The sequence below is a fragment of the Canis lupus genome, chromosome 7 (genome assembly GCF_011100685.1).
Source record: "Canis lupus familiaris isolate Mischka breed German Shepherd chromosome 7, alternate assembly UU_Cfam_GSD_1.0, whole genome shotgun sequence".
Classification (NCBI taxonomy): Eukaryota; Metazoa; Chordata; class Mammalia; order Carnivora; family Canidae; genus Canis; species Canis lupus.
In genome coordinates, this window is record NC_049228.1 from 14917504 (window position 1) to 14934688 (window position 17185).

The 17185-nt window shown below is 41.3% G+C and overlaps 1 protein-coding gene across 13 annotated transcripts in view; it reads left to right on the plus strand.

Moving 5' to 3' along the window:
* The window catches only part of CACNA1E (calcium voltage-gated channel subunit alpha1 E), a 382029-nt gene that overhangs the window by 154988 nt on the left and 209856 nt on the right, over positions 1-17185 (plus strand). For all 13 annotated transcript variants that reach the window (XR_005361978.1, XM_038542200.1, XM_038542209.1 and 10 more), the window contains exons 5-7: positions 6543-6646; positions 7724-7876; positions 8039-8220. Coding sequence is in view for 12 of the 13 variants with exons in the window: in XM_038542200.1 (XP_038398128.1) it covers positions 6543-6646; positions 7724-7876; positions 8039-8220 (439 nt within the window). In the remaining variant the exon portion in view is untranslated. The remainder of the gene's footprint in view (positions 1-6542; positions 6647-7723; positions 7877-8038; positions 8221-17185) is intronic.

The following is a 17185-nucleotide window of genomic DNA, read 5'->3' on the forward strand; positions in this document are numbered from 1 at the left end:
GGAGTCTAGCTTAGTAGACATAGTTTTTTTAGCTCTTCCATGTCCCAGATTCCCCAATGGTCTCCAATCTCCCTTTTGGGAGACTCCGTTAGTGTGTGTGTTCTCGGTGGGAGTCTTGCCCACTTTGGAAGTGCTAGAGGACTGTCCCAGTGCAGCCAGATGGCATGTAAAGGGACATGTGACTTAAGCTCCAACACATGCTTTTTCCTCCACGACTCTTAAGCTATCAACACTATGATATTAGTAGAGTTGGCAATGATATGTCTCGTGATACCCGCAGTGGCCTAAGAATCAGATTCCTGGAATTGCTGACCTTTGCCAAGCATATTAGTTTCCTATTCCTGTGGCAACAAATTGTGACAAACTTGGTAGCTTTAAAGAAAATTTAGGGCAGCCTGGGTGGCTCAGTGGTTTAGCGCCACCTTCAGCCCAGGACCTGATCCTGGACACTCGGGATCGAGTCCCACGTTGGGCTCCGAGCATGGAGCCTGCCTCTCCCTCTGCCTGTGTCTCTGCCTCTCTCTCTCTCTCTCTCTCTCCCTCTCTCTCTCTCTCTCTCTGTGTGTCTCATGAATAAATAAACAAATAAAAAAATCTTTAAAAAATAAAGAAAATTTATTCTCTTACAGTTCTAGAGGTCAAAACTCCAAAATTAGACTCCCTGGGCTGTATCAGTTATCAGGAGGGCTGTGCTCTCTCACTTGAGGCTTTAGCATGGGGAAGGCATTTCTTTGCCTTTCCCAGCTTCTAGAGCTGTATTCCTTGCATCCTTCCTCCATCTTCAAAGCCAGCAGCATCGCCTCTTGCTTCAGTCATCACATTGCCTTCTTTCTAGCCAAATCTTCCTGTGCCTCCTTCTTATAAGGCACTTGTGATTGCATTCAGGGCCCACGCAGATAATCCAGAAAAATCTCCCCATTTCAAAATCCTTAATCACATCTGCAAAGTCAGTTTTGCCATATCAGGTAATGTTCACAGGTTCTAAGGATTAGGATCTGGATATCTTTAAATCTGTTATTCAGCCTACCACACCAAGATTTCTACTTCCCTGGTTTTTTCCAGCCTGCTCTTCCAATATCCCTTTAATTCTATGAGCTCTTGATATCTTTTAAAGTCAGCACTATGTGAAGAAGTTTATAAGCATCTTATCTTTTTAAATTCTTACATCAACCCTCTTAGGAGGATATTGTCCCCATTTTACAGATAAGAACACTATAGCTCAGGAAGGCAATTGTTTAAGGCCAGACAGCTAGTGTAAGTGAGGGAACTGGCATTTGAAATCAGCCAGTATGACAGGAGAGTATGTGCTTTACCACTTCCTCATAATCCTAGTTCAAGTCTCTTTTGACTGTAGATCTTTTCCAAGGAGGAGGTAGGATGCCATCTGGCTCTGAAGTCTGGATCATATTATTTAGGCAGAGAAAGAAGGCAAGGGGGTGGGCACTCCAGGCAAGAAGGAGGCTGGAGAATAAGAGGTGAATCCAAGAGATGTGTTAGAGGAAGGATATGTTAGACTTTGGTGCCTCCTTGGAGGTGAAATAGTAGGAGAGAAGAAGGAACCAACCACCTTTAAAACACTTCTAAGTGGACACAGCAACTCATTTTGGTGGATTACCCCTGGAAATGATATCCTGGCTCAAATTTGTATAGGGAATCCAACTTGAATTAGATCCCTCCATGTCTCCTCTTGGTCTCCTATAATATGGGCTGGTAAAGCACCTAACACCCTTTGCTCCTGTTAATCAGACTTTTTGCACAGATGCTAATGAATAACTTGCCTTTCGGATGTATACGGGCAGAAGCAAAGAGGTAATTTTTGGAGCTCAGAGTAGAACTCCTGGGCCTAAGCGTAGGAGGCCCCCGGTTTGTGTCTCTTCTTCAAAAGAGAACTTACACATTTGTTTAGAGCTAGGGCAACAACTGGGAGGGAAGCTATTTACCTGGTCATCCCTTGAATAGAGTTGCCAGATTTAGCAAATAAAAATAAAGGATGCCCAGTTAAATTTGAATTGCAGATAAGCAACAGATAATTTTTTGGTGTAATATTTGTATAATGCTTCAGGGAATTTTTAGCCATAGAAGTGTGAAAAGAGACTGTTAGACTTGGATTGATGAGGAGGCTATGAATGAACCCCAAGGTCAAAAGGAATTCTTTGGGTGGGAGAATTCTTGGGGTGATTGACTTGGGGAAAGACCATTTGATTGTGAATGCTCAGACCATGCCTTCCATCTCCTGCCACTGAAGTGATGGTCACCACACCCTCAGGATCATATCAGGCTCTAGGTTCCTCTTACCTGCTCAGAGCTAAGAGCAGAAGCATTAGAGGTAGGGCTGAACCATGACATCCATTAGGAAACAGTTTTTGTACATTTATAGTCCACTGAACCCTGCGTCTGTGCTGGTGGTGGTCACAGGTACCCTCTGCTTTGGGAGTAAGGTAGGAATTAAGTGCCCCTCTGTGTACAGAGCTCCCTACCCAGGCCCTGTGCTCATGGGGACAAAAGAACTGGAAAAAAGCCCCCGTTTCTGAAGAATATACATGAATGCGGCATGGAATGGGGCAGAGCTTAGCTTTGTATTAACTCAGAGTTGGAGTTGTGCATGGTGGCCACACTCTGATTCCATGGCACGTGTGTGTGTGTGTGTGTGTGTGCACGCGCGCATGTGTGTGTATAGATAGTATTACAGCAGCCATCACCTCAAGTGCAAGGAGCCTCCGACCTTCTGGTCTGGAGAGCCTTAGTGATTTGTGGTTTGGGGATAAAGCGAACCAAGCTCACTGGCTTGTTGGGAGGCTGAACACTGTGACCTTGGTATTTTTAGCAATACGCTGGACTAAGAACAGTGGAGCTGCGCAGTACTGACAAAGACATTGCAGGGCTCGATGGCAGAGTGGGGGAAAGGCTTGACTTCGATACCAGAAGAGGAGAGACTTTAATGCCTGGTCTTGCCATGTATCAGCAGTTTAATTTTTTCTAAGTCCCGATTTCCTCTCCTAGGAGATGGAAACAGTAGTTATATCAGGATGCGCTTGGGGATTTAATGAAATAACTTCTGTGAAAATGCTAGCAGATAGTAAGCCCTGTCCGTGATCCTGCAGTGTTTCCCATTCTCGGAGCACTTTGTAAGCATCTCTGTTATGACATTCTTCATAGTGAATCATAATTATTTCATTTCTTTGTCTGCTGCATCCGTGGGATTGAGGACCTGGGCCCTTTCCTGCTGTGTACTTGCCTTGAGCCTCCTGCACAGGGCCTGTTACATGGGAGGCTCAGAGTGTTGCTGAGCTATACAGGCTTCAGCACTGAGACTTTGCTAAAGGACAAGGCTTTGCATTTTGTCTTCCTTTTCCCCTCCCTCTCCCTAACTCTCCTACTGAATACTGGGCAGACCCTGTCCTATGAGATCTGCTTGAGAGCAGAAGCCCTACACTATTTTGGAAGAGCCACCTTAGACTCTAAAATGTCTGAGGGCAGATTCCTAGTACGTTCCTGTGAGCTCAAACAGGCATGTGTTTGAGTAGCATCCTGGCTATGCCACCTGCCCTTTTCATTGGTAAATTCTAGGGTTCCTGTGATCTTTCTGTCCGTTTGGTTTCTGCTTCAACACATTTACTATGTTCATCAGTGCAATTCGATCCATCAAGCATTCACTGAACACCTTTTACTTGCCAGACCCTGGGCTAGGTGTGGGGGATGTAGAGATGCAGAAGACAGCAACTCCACAGTGCGTGTTCCGGATCCTGTGGGAAAGACATATGAGAAACCAGAGAAAAACAGAGAATTCTTCTAAGTTGTGGTCAGGGCAGTGATGGCAATGGGCGCAGAGTTTTATGCGGGGTACAAAGCAGGGTTCTTTCCCTCAAATATCTCTCCCTCCCCAAGAATTTCACTGCTCTTGCTTCCAGCAAGTGGATGGGGACTCCCTCAAACATGATTTGAACACTAGGGAGCAGCCAGTGGCCAATGTGCATGAGCTAAAGATCCAATTGACAGCCATTCTGCACGGGATGAAGGAACAGAAAATTCTGGGGATGGGGGAACATGGGGCCCCAAGTGACATGGTTCTGGGTGAAGTTTGGGGTGGCTTGGATAACTCAGAGGACAGGTTGGTGAAAAGAGCATGGATATGTCTTGTGGCTCACTGTGTGAGGCCCCGGCCACAAGTGCCGTATTTTGGCTTCTCTCCTTCAAATTAGCTTCACTTCTGTTCTCTTTCCCACGTGAGAATTCTTATTTCTCTCACATTTGCTTCTCTGCCAGCTCTTATTTCTTCTGATTTCTTTCCTGTTTTCATCTCCATGTTTCATTTCACCATTCGCTTCCCTATCCTCTCCTCCTCCTTCCACTCTACCATTTTTCTTTCTCTCTGCACTTATACCTTCTTGCTTTTTAATTTTGTCCTTTGGCCCTCACATCCATGTTCTGAAATATACCTCCTTCCACTCAGGGTTGGGCAGGAAATATTCCTGAAAGAAATAGTTCTTTCTTATGATATGAAAGAGTATCTCAAGTGTACCTGGGTATCCTAGGAAACAGCTCTGATTTCTGAACAGGGCATATTCTCTCCACCATGTGTGTGTAGCCAGAGGGAGAAACCACCTCCCGTGGGCACTGCGCCTCAGAAGACAGTCCAGTGCTTCTTCCTCTGTTAGCAGATTCAGCCAAACAGTGACCCCCATTTTCCTGGAGTTCTGGTTCTCCACCACTGCACTATCCTTGAGCCTTCCCTTTCTCCTCTTGCCTTTGTTTCTATGTCTGTTTTATTTTTCAGTCCTATTTTCCATGTTTCTCCCTGCTCCCTTTTCAGGTTCTCCCTGCTTATTAGAAATGACATCACTCCCCTTCCTAATTTCTCTCTTTAGTTTGGGCAGAGTGAGTCAAAAGTAGCATCAGAACACTTGCTCTTCTACATCTCTCTTTTTCAGAGACAATATAGAAAGAGGAGAGGTAGAGGAGATCTTAGAACTTGCCGAGGTCTTGAGACCCTTTATGAGAGTCAAATTTCTTTCTGGTTCTTGTTTTGAGGTTGGGTTAACATAGAATTATAGAGTCTTAAAGTTGAGAGAAATCTCTTCTGGTTATTTAGATAACCTTCAACCAGTGTTGGAACACTTTTAACTTCCTAATAGATATTCCTACAGTCTAGGCCTGAGTATGTTTAATGTTAGGAAGTGTACTACCATGTGAAGCAGTCCATTTTGTTCTTGGCCAGCACTGCGTATTTCAAAGTTATTGCTCGTGATCTAATGTTGTGGATCTGTGCAATTTGTACCTTTTGATTCTATATCTGCTTTCTAGAGATATGCCTAGACCGTCCATTCGATTTCAGGTGTTGAAGGAAATGTTTCATCCAAAATAATTAAATGACAGAAACTATTCCCGCTGTCCTTTGACTGTATGGAAAACTCAGTGTTCTGAGTGACTCATTCGCCAGTGGCTCCAGATAGCTGAAATTGTCATGGAGAGGTTTTGAGGGAGGACAAGTACTATTCCACAGAAAGAAGACTAAAATTAGACAAAATTACAAAACCAGTATTATTAATATTTGTGTTGGACGTAATATCTCATTTGCACATTATCACTTCTAGAACACTGTTAATATTCAATACTATGTCATTTCATTTTTAGAACGAGGTCATGGTACTTCGCCCATTTTGTAGATGAGGATAGTAAGGCTGCTAGTGTGTGTAACTTGCCTCAAATCACTCAGTTCTCAAGTGCTTAAGTCAGGACACAACTCTGCTGTGTCTTTCATTAATACTAAGTGTCATTGACTATCCACAGTACCTGCAGTGTCATGGGATTATATGCAATAAATTGTCTCCTCAAAACAAGGTACTTGGTATACACAATCTAATAGGATTGTTATGGATTCTGTGTGTGTGTGTGTGTGTGTGTGTGTGTGTGTCTGGCTGCGGAAGTGTAAAAATAGAAGTGAAGAAACCAAATCCAAGTTAATACAGTGATTCAGGGCAATTATAAAAGTGCCGTATGAGGACCAGTGAAGCTGTTCCCTAATTATAAGCATGAGTGTGATTGATTTGTTTGGTAAAAACTCTTAAGTGCCAAGGTGGAGAAGAACGAGTTACTCCTTTGCTGCAACTGATCCAGAGAAATTCCCTGAAGGAGTAAGAAGACGGGAATCTAAGAAAATTATGAAATATAAAATCCAGGGGTCTTGGTAGATTAGAAAGTGGGAGAGGAGGTTGGTGAAGGGATAGGGAGGAGGAAGGTAGAGGACAAGATTTGGAGGCAGGAATGGGACAGATGCTAGGGGGCTTGTCTTTCACTCATGATTTGGAACTGGGATTCTGGTGTGATGATAAGTTTTCCTTCTTTGCAAAGTAAAACCCAGATGTGGCTAAATTTAATTCCAGTCAGAACCACCGATGATTCACCCAAGCTCAGGTGCGCCCACATGCAGCTGGCATCAGCTCTGTGTGCTTTCCAGGCTGAGCCTTCTTCAACCCAGCTTCTCCCATGGAACAGGGGGACAAAGCCAGGTTGTGGTAACCTTGACCTTCTGTCTCCATCTGCAGCATCCTGGCCACTGCGGGGACTCACTTCAACACACACGTGGACCTGAGGACCCTCCGGGCTGTGCGTGTCCTGAGACCCCTGAAGCTCGTGTCAGGGATTCCTAGTGAGCACTTGCCTTCCTTCTTTCTCCTCTGCTAAGCTTTACTGATAGGTCCCCACTGGATCTGAGGCTGAAGGAATTTGGGATACACAAGAAACCACGTCTCTAGTGGGAATAAAGAGCGGGGACACGGCAATCTGGCAGAACATTTTGCTTTAAAATTTAGCAACTTTTTTCCCCCAGATTTTAAAGATAGTGAAAGATCTTTGTAGAATATTTGCAAAGTAAAAAAAAAATTGTTATAAAATGCAAAGAAAAAAACATTCATTTTCCTATGTTTTTAATTCACTTTTTCCCTGTGCACTTTAATGTAATTGTGATAACTGTGTACATACTTTGGGAACCTGTCATATAAGCATTTGATGTTCCTGACATTAAAAGTTCTCCAAAAATATGATTTAAAAAGTCTGGTATAATAGCCCATCTTATTCAGGATGACTTATTTAGTTATTTAGTCATTTCTATGTTGTTGGACATTAGATATTTTCATTTTTTTCTAAATAGAAATAGTGCAGCAACATACATCCTTTTACTTAAATCTTATTCAAATCTCTGATTATTTTCTTAGGCTAGAATCCTAGAAGTACAATTTCTGGGTCAAGGTATATGGTACTTTATGAATAGTGATTGTGCTAATTATGATCCCACAACAGTGGAGGAGAAACCAGTTTTCAGATAGAGTAGTGAGGGAGGTAATTTTGTCCTTGCTCTCATAGAACTTAGAGCCTAGCAAGGCCAGGCTTGATATCCTTTAGAAAAGAAGTATGTTCTAATAAGTTTATAAGAGATAAGCAGAAAGTGACATGGATGAAACAAATAAAGGAGGAGAAATAGGAAAGATAGATGATCAGAGAATGGTGAGAAAGAACATGAGATTGATTCCAGGGGAAGTAGTGATGGCAGTCTTTGTCTTGATGTATTCTGGTTGTCTGTTTGCAAATTGTCTTCATCATTTCGGGACTGGTGTTTCTTGTCCCTCAAAGACTCATCCTTTTCCTCTTAGAAGAAGGTAAAGGATGTCTGTTGTATCAAATGGTGCTCAGGGAGGCTCCATCTGTCATTCTCTTCCTTTCCTTCCAGGCCTGCAGATCGTGTTGAAGTCTATCATGAAGGCCATGGTGCCTCTTCTGCAAATTGGTCTCCTGCTCTTCTTTGCCATCTTGATGTTTGCTATCATTGGCTTAGAGTTCTACAGTGGGAAGTTGCACCGAGCATGTTTCACGAACAATTCAGGTAGGGTCATTTTTTCTTACCTTCTCCTTCTTCCCTTCCTCTCTCCTCTGGTCATTGGAAACAAAGAAGGACACACCTTTCTTCAGGAAATAGAATTGTTTGTGGCTTCCTGGAACCATTTCCAACTCACACTAAACACCTACCCTCCAAATGTATCTGCAGGTATTCTGGAAGGATTTGACCCCCCTCACCCATGTGGTGTGCAGGGCTGCCCAGCTGGCTACGAATGCCGGGACTGGATTGGCCCCAATGATGGGATCACCCAGTTTGATAACATCCTTTTTGCTGTGCTGACTGTCTTCCAATGCATCACCATGGAAGGATGGACCACCGTGCTGTACAATGTGAGTAGAGATGGCAGGGGACTGGGGCAAGAGGAGGAATCGTACACTGAGGCTTCTGGCATTGTTTGAGCTGCTTATTCTGGGGCCATGGGGAGGGCTAAGCGTAGGGGTGTGTGTGTGTGTGTGTGTGTGTGTGTACAGACTCAACTGGGAAAAGTAGTAGCATGTCATATCCTTCTATCTATCGTCTGGCCTCTTGTGGAGTGGAAGTACACACAGCTTCTTAATAGAGTTAGGAAATTACATCCCATTGGATGGGTGAACAAAGCCAATTAAATGAAATCAACTTAGTAGAGATAGAGTATATTTTATGGTGGGCCCCACATGGTGGTGGGGTTCAGTAAGGGGTACTGAGAGGCATAGATTTCTTGGTTGCCAGCTTCAAAGAGCTTACCATTGGGTTGGAAGATACTACAGTAATTCTCAACCTTGGTGCAGATTAGAATCAGCTAGTAGCTTTAAAAATTTACACCTCCTGGGCTCCACTCCAGACAAATTTAGTAGGACTGGCTAGGGGTAAAGGCCTGCCAGTGATTTTTTTTAAAGCTTCCTGGCTGATTCTAATATGCAGCTACTGTCAAGAACCACTGCATTCCATGCATATAAGAAACATGCTTAATTATAGGACTCATGATGGATGCTTGTTAAAAATTTGGGTTCACAGGCCCTTTCTGAGCAGGTTTTGAATTTGTGTAGCTTCAGATAGTTAGTGGGCTATACTTTTTGCAAGTGCTTCTGGTGATCTGTATGATCAGGCATGTTTGGAAGGTTCTGAGTTGGTACACAAGATAGGGCTGTCTGACTGTCAGGGGATGTTAAGGGATTGCTGCATGGGGACACAAGTTGGACAGGGTGACCCTGGAAGTATCTTCTGCCTCCCAGAGTCTGATTTTAGCAAGTTATGAAAGGCATGAGTAGAGCCCAAGTTCTAAAATGGCAAGGGTCTGGGAGGTATGTGCTTTGATGCAAAGGGACCCTAAGTGGGCAAAACGGTTTGGACAAATTGCCTTTATATAGGGGCTAAGAATGGTCTGTGTTCTCAGATGCATCTAGCCAGCCCACCCTAAAGTAGATACTTTGGAATGATTGTGCCTCTTATCTGTACTCTCACAGGCTGCCTTCACCCTAAAGTGCCCTGTGTTTCCTTTAAACCTGGTTCTATCTGTAGCAAACTTAATGGATGCGGCACAGGGTAGCTTACACAAAGCACTCTTTAGAAGGAACTCTGTATATAAGCTGCACTGGAGGAAAGAAAGTTGAGGAGAAACTCAACCAGATAGTAATGCCCGAAGAGCCAGGATTTGTATAAGGCCTGCACAAGAGCTGTTTAGTAAATGCCCATTACTAACCTGGATCCATTTCCATATGAGTGAGCAAGTCAGCTTTGTGGAAAGAACCACAGGCTATTATGCTGAAGCTCTAAAGGGCAGTGAGGAAGTCCCAAGGACCAACTTGTGCACAGTAAGCCCAAGGCTTACTTGTGACCTGGAAACACCTTGAGGACATTGTGAGATTCTCACCAGTTGTGGGGGGTAGCAGGAGGGAGGGAAGGGAGGCAAGACTGATGAGTGTAGTTGTTCCTTATTTGAGATGTCTTGAAGCCATGTCACTCAGATTAGCCAGGCATCTCTGGAAATTACAGCACTGGCCCCAAAACGGCTGGTGTCATTCATGGGGCTTTGAGAGTGATGTATTTCAATTAAATGTGTAGACTCACCTAAGTGATGTGATAAACGCATTTGAAAGCCTGAAAGGAGAGGTGTTGCGTTTGAACATACAGGCGTGATCTGTTGGTCCTCCTGAGCCAGGGCTCAGATGGTGCTGAGACAAGTAGGAACACAGCTGAAAAATCACCCAGCATGTGCATTAGTTCCTTTGTTCATTCATTCATTCATTCATTCATTCACTCAACAAAGATTAAGTGAGCATCTAGTATATGCCAAGCACTTTGCGAGGAACTAGGGCAATGTGAAGGGGGAAAAAGGTGCCATGATTCTTGCTTTCATGGTGCTCTTTTTAAATTCCCATTTCTCTCCAGTTATCTATTTAACGTAGGTATAGAGGTCACACAGACAGTGATCTTGCCCTCTTCTTGCCTCTAGTTTTGCTCCAACGAGGAAGCAGGGAGGAGAAGAGGTCAAGCTGCTGATCCTCTGAAACCTTTCATTGCATGGGCTCCCAGGGCCACAGACTCAAACTTCCTCTGGCTTCCAGCCTGATTGCTCTCAAACTTCAGTTAACTTCAGTTTACTGCTATCCTTGTGGCTGAATCCAGGGTTGAGGGAATTAGTTGAGCTGTAAGGCTGGTTTCTAAAACATAGCTGGCAGCTCATGAATGAACTTACGTCTACTTTGAGATGATGTCACTTACCAAAACATTGGATCTAGGGGCAGGGAGCCAGGAATCCACAGGTAGAGGTAATAGTTATAGGTGGATAATTACACCTTGATTTGGGAGAAGTTGGATGAAAAAGACACTCATTTTTCAGCCAGTGGAACAAGGATAAAGTCTGGCTCCCTAGGAAGAAAGAGCCAGCAAAGGCTAGGCTTCATTTGAGCGGGGAACTGGGGCATGAAGCATGACCCATGTTACAGAAGCTGGTTGCACATCCTGGAGTTAGGGTTGTCTGCTATTGAAAGAGCAGGTTCAGAGTAGCCGATTCCTCATACTGCTGGGGGTAGGGCTTGCAATATATGGTGGAGTTACATCATATATATATATACACACACACTTTACCCAAATCCAACCATAAAGCTTGGAAAGGAAGAGAGGGTCAGGGAGAAAGGACAATAATTTAAATTGTACAGGCTAATTCATTTATCGTTCCTTTCAATATTCCTTTCAATGAACATTGAAATGAGAGATGCCTAAGAAAGAGGATGGCTGAAAAATGGGATTCTGATAGCCAATTCAACAATTCCTGAGCATTTTTTCTTCCCTTTCTTTTAACTCAAGACTTGATAATGACAAAATTTTACATATGTATTAGAACTGATTGCACATCATGGTATTAACCATGAACAACTAGTAAAACTCAGTATTATCAATACGGATATGCATATATGTATGTTTCTGCATATAGAGAATCTCTCACTTTGCCATTGTCACCACCATCACCAATAAGATGCAAATATAACTGTTGGTTTCTCTTCCTACCACTCATTCAGGGAAGGCTCAATTCACCCAGCTGCTGTATGTCCTCACACAGGCCACCAGGGAAAGGGGAGCTCCCATTTTCCAGGCCAGCACCTCTTCTGTTCAGTGGTGGCAACAAATATATACGATATACTGGTGCAGCTGTGCTCAAACCAGTAGGAGAACCTTCAGGTTTACACCGCAGAAACTCTCTCAAGCATGCAGACTTAGTTTTAACCTTTTCATGTTCAATTTAAACTCTTCCCTCCTGTTTGCATCCCTTTTCTGCTATCCAGACTCTCCATGAATGCCTCCTGGGATTTTGCTCCACTCTGGGTTACTTTTAACTTCATTTGCATGTGGCTTTCCACATTAGAATACATTCTTGTAAGGGGCAGGGAGGGTTCTCCTGGTGGGGGCAACCAGCAGTCATGCTTATTCCATTTATTCTCAACCCAAATTCCAATTCTGCTTGGTCAAACTCCAACTGTATTCTTGGCTTCCCTCCCTCTTGTGGTAGAAAGAATGCAAAGCAGTCTACAGTTCTGCTGGCTGCTGCTTCCTGTTTTGACTGTCTCTCTGAAGGTCTCCTCAACTTGCAAATCTTCCCCTATTCTTGCTCGTTTAATTCGTGTTATTTCTCCTAACCTGGATAGATGTTCCTTCTTCAGTACAAATACGTTTTGCCTGTGATCAGTGTGGTTCACTCTATAAATGTTACTGTGGCTCTCATGTTAACTTCCAGTTGGGGTCACCAGGACTGCATGTGGTTCTGAGAATTGGTTCTGTGCTGCTTTGGGTCTATCTTATTTCCCTGTTTTTATTCTGGTATTGTGTTATCTGCTGTTTATGTTATCAGGATGCACATGCAGATTGCAGATGTGCCCAGTCTCTGTCTGCTGTCACTCAAACCTCTGCTCTTAAAGCCCATCATTTTTTCATCAGTATTTCTAAGGCTTGAACCATTTCTCTTCTCACTTGGTATTGATAAACTCATGCAGGTGTGCAAATTTTTCAGAGGCGTGCCCTTTCTCCTGGTATACCAGCTTTGCTGCTGTGGAGGAAGAGATTTTTACAGACTTTACTGGTTTTTTGTATGAGGCAACTTGTAGTCTGGTTGTTTTTTGAGTCTTCCTCACTTTTCAATTCTTTGGTCTGTAACAGTGCCTATGGCTCTGTCTTAAGTTGCCTTCTCTCAGAGGCATATAGTCAATATTTGTTAAATAGCTGACAGTTATTCACTTTTTGCTTTAAGATTTTGCTCAAGTGTGTCATGCCCAGTGTTAAAAAAGAAAATTCAACTGAGTAAATTTGAAGATCAAGTTGGCTTTTTCAATGATTCATGAGTTGGGTAGTATCCCATCTAGCAAATAAAAAGGAGCTCCTAAGAGCTGTATAAAATGGAAGGCTTTTATAGGCAGATAGGAGTGTAAAAGGGAAGTTTCTAATAAAGAGTGGATTGTTGCAGGCAAGGTCACCTTCCTTTTCGTAAGGGCAGAGCTCTTTGAGGCAAATTAGCTCACTCGTTCTGATCAGATAATTCCAGATGTGCTGGTTAAAGGTCGTATTCCTGGGAGAGGCTGAAACTACAATTAGATTTTAAGTCTTGTTTCCTGATGTGGAGCTCAGCACAAGTGACTCTATTTGACACCTGTTGTTTCTTTCTTCTTCTTTATTTTTTAAATATTTTATTTATTTATTCATGAGAGACACAGAGAGAGAGAGGTAGAGGGAGAAGCAGGCTCCCTGCGGGGAACCCAGTGTGGGACTCAGTCCCAGGGCCCTGGGATCATGACCTGAGCTGAAGGCAGACACTCAACCACTGAGCCACCCAGGTGTCATCTCCTCCTCCTTCTCCTTCTCCTCCTCCTGTAATCTCCACTTTTGGTTCAGAATCTCAGCTTCACTGAAAGATCTGATCAAAAAAATTTTTTAAGATTTATTTATTTATTTATTTATTTATTTATTTATTTATTCATTCATTCATGAAAGACTCACACACACACACACACACACACAGAGGCAGAGGGAGAAGCAGGCTCCATGCGGGGAGCCCGATGCAGGACTCAATCCTGGGTCTCCAGGATCATGCCCTGGGCTGAAGGCGGCACTAAACTGCTGAGTCACTGGGCTGCCCAGATGTGAGCAAAATTTAAGGCATTAAGTGCCTTTCACAGCTACTTCTCTGAAGTTCTTACAGGTTTTACTGATCCTCTATGCTATGCTTACAGGTTGTGATAAGGTGTTTTTTGTTTGTTTGTTCATTTGTTTCTGAATCTCTGTGCTATTTACAGGTCAAAACTTCAAGCGCACAATTTTTTAGTCATTCATTTTCTTCATTTCTTTTCTGGCATTCCAGTCCTAGAGAGATTATTTGCTTGGTGATTAGTGGCTAGGAACATGCATTTAAAGCTCTTGAGAGAATATAGTGTGCCAGGGAGACTACTAAGATCATTATTATAAGTAGGATAATTCCCAATGTCTAGAATATACTTCAGAGCCATTGTCCTCAAGACCCAAACCAATCAATATCCAATACAATCAAAGACCCTGTTGAAGAAGTCCTTTTCTTAAGCCAATGCAGTGACATTATGTAGCTTAATTTCAACTTTCCTAGAAGTGTTAATTCAGGTATAGTTGGTATAACAAGCAACAGCACAGACACCTTCTTGTTCAGCTAAGATAGTAGAGGGGTGTCCTATTATTGAGAAGAGCTTTGGCCAGAGAGTCTAAGGACCTTTGTTGGGCAGCTGTTGCTTTACCAGCAGATTCTGCAATGCTCTCGAGAGTTAAGGAGAGTTTCTTGATCAGAGCCTAATTTGTATTCACTCCTAAACAGGGAAGCAGAAACCTGACAAAGGAAGCAAATCCTGATTCATGAAATACTGCCTGGTAGGTCTTTTCTAACTCAGTGTTGTATATTCAGGGGAATTAACCAATGAAGCAGCACAAACTATCTGTGAAAATGTAGGAGTGCAGTTAGATAGCATAAGAGACGTTGCTCAGTTGTATGCCAGCCATCTAGGCATTCATAGACCCAAGAACTACCACAGACAAAGATAAATTCTGTTAGGGCACAAACCACTCCCACTAAGGAGGTACGGTTAATGGACAGATCAGAGTTTTTTATGACAAATATAGCAGTCTGAAATGTCTTAGCAATAGTCTAGGAGATAACAGATATGGCACTATCTTTCCAGGCCAATGCCAGAACAAAGAAAAGAAAGAAGAATTTTATGTTTAGTTAAAGTCCTTGATCCAGGATCTTGGGTGGAAGTAGTCTACTTAAGTATCAGCTACTTTTCTTCCTCATTAATTTGATTTTGAAGTCTCCAGCTGGTGTACAGGACATATGTCAGGTGGGGCCTTCTTAAGCTCTGAGATATATATACACAAGGTCCAAATCCCTCAAAGACAATTAATAGGACTATAATCTAATACCTACAAAGGTGCAAACATAATTTTTTTTCTCTACAATAACCCCCATTTTTTTAACCAAAGATAATTATAGTAATGCTCATATGTTTGCATTAAACATGGCCTGATTATTTACATAAATGCAGCAAAAATAGTGATTGACTGTATAAGCTCTTTTTAAAGACTGCTTTGCTGGAACTTTTAATAGAGAATCTCAGATTGAGCTCTTAAAATTCTCTGAGGCCAAGAAGCTAAGGCAAGGGCCTGCCATAGATTTTGCCTGTAACACCTATAGTTTGGCTGAATTCCTCGAGAATTCCTTCTCGAGGTCCCTCAAAATATCTTGATGTTTCTGGGTCTACCAGGCAGTGACCTTCCTTCCATACCTCATAAGACTGCCAGCAAGGTATCAGTATGATCTTTCTAAGTAGCTACTTAAGCTATTTGGTCATATCTGAGTCTATGCACATCTCTTTCAAATATGATATTATAGTCAAAGCCTTGGTGATTTTGCTAATGTTTCCATTGTATTCTATTACAAGGAGAATGGATTCTTGTTGTGCTTATGCACATAACTAATTATATTGCTGTGGAAAGAATGCTAAAAAGTTTCCAATTTCTGGAGGAATTGGGTAGGGAGTAAAAGTAAATGTTTCATCTTTATTTGCAAAGATATACTTTACCAAACTGCTATAAGTCATAGATAGGTTAAGAAAGAGTTTTTTTATATCTAGAAAAACAAAGTATTAAAGAACCAGCAATGTTTCAAATAAAAATCATAAGGAATTATAATTATCCCCCTTAGCTTATTCAGTCCCATGTAGTTAATACTTGTTCTGCCTGAATCCAGTTTTTTCATTAGTCCTGGAAATTCTTACTCAGCTCAGTTTTATTATCCTAAGGTTATCAGAACATGCCTGCCAAAATCCTTCCTATGAATCTTCTTGAAGATGAAACACTTTCTGGAACATTTTTGCGAAAGCATCTGAGTAAAAACAATAACTGCCTGTAAATGACAAAAGACTTAAACAGTATTCATTGTTAAGGATCTGATAAGAGTTTGTCATAATGGAATTGACAAAGAAATTTGGTTATTTCTTATTTCACACAGCATTTTAAAATTATGACTGATAACATAATAAATTAGGACATACCAGATTTCTAGGAATTTCATACAATTTCTAGAACATTAATAAGATTTCCCTATGCAAATACAACAAAAAGACTTAGTATTCTTATTTGACAATGCCTCCCATGTTATTTAACATATCAAATAAACCTAATTAGTTGAATATCTCACTTTTTATAAGGAAAGAAATCAATCTATTGAGATGTTCCAGGGACTCTCTGAAAAATCCCAAAGATAGTTCTAAGGCAAAAAGACTTTATTTCGGATTTAACTTCAGGAAATTTGTCAAAAATATCAGAAGTTTAAAACACTTAGTCAAGTTGGGTTATAAGTCAATGGAAAATAATACCTAGTTATATATTTAACCACAGTGACAATTAGAGACTTTGTAGGCAAATACAGGAAGTTAAGTAGTTAAAAAAAAAAAAACAAACAACTTTTTAAATAGAGAAGACTCAGTTTTCTTTAAGTAATCAATGACCTGACATGTTATAAAGATAACATGAAGGACAGCAATTTATTTTGGTAAGACACAAAATCTTTACTGTTCATCCATATTACTTAAAAAGTAAAGAAAAACTTTTCACAGTGTCTTATCAAGAGCAGACCAATAGTCCAATAAAAATTTGTTCTTTTAACAGAGAGAAAACCAAATTCTAATTTCGCACCAGCTTACTTTTGATATTAAAACACATTCACTTAATTAAATTCATTCCAATCTTAGCAAGTCCTGACCATGCATAAAATTCCTTTCCAAAGATTCTTATTCTACAAACCTTAGTGGCTTTAATTACATATGTTAGAATTTTTAACCCTTAAAAATCTTACCTTTTAGTAAGAATAAAGAAGTAAACAATTATGAGCTGTCTCTTACACTAGCATTCCATGGATTGGCAGACTTTTTATAACTTCTAGAAACACATGCTTTCTAATAGTAAAATTTTCAGCATAGCACAAAACTAATAGGCCCACATATCTTTAGTTCCTCTACAAAAGCAAGCCAAAAGTGGATAAACTTATATTCAGTAATTAATGTTTCATATAATGACTATCTATAATTTAATTTAACTTGGCAAAACCTTATGGTTTCAGGTTACCCAAAAGATTTGGGGAAACTATTAAAAAGATCTTAAAAAAAAGATCTTAAGACTTTTATCCCACTTACATCTATTTAATTATTAATAATCATATTTAGAGCAGTAACAAAAATTTCATCATAAAAGCTATTTTTTTCTTGTTGACAAGTTTTTTTTTAAGTAGCTCTTTTTTTTTTTTAAGATTTT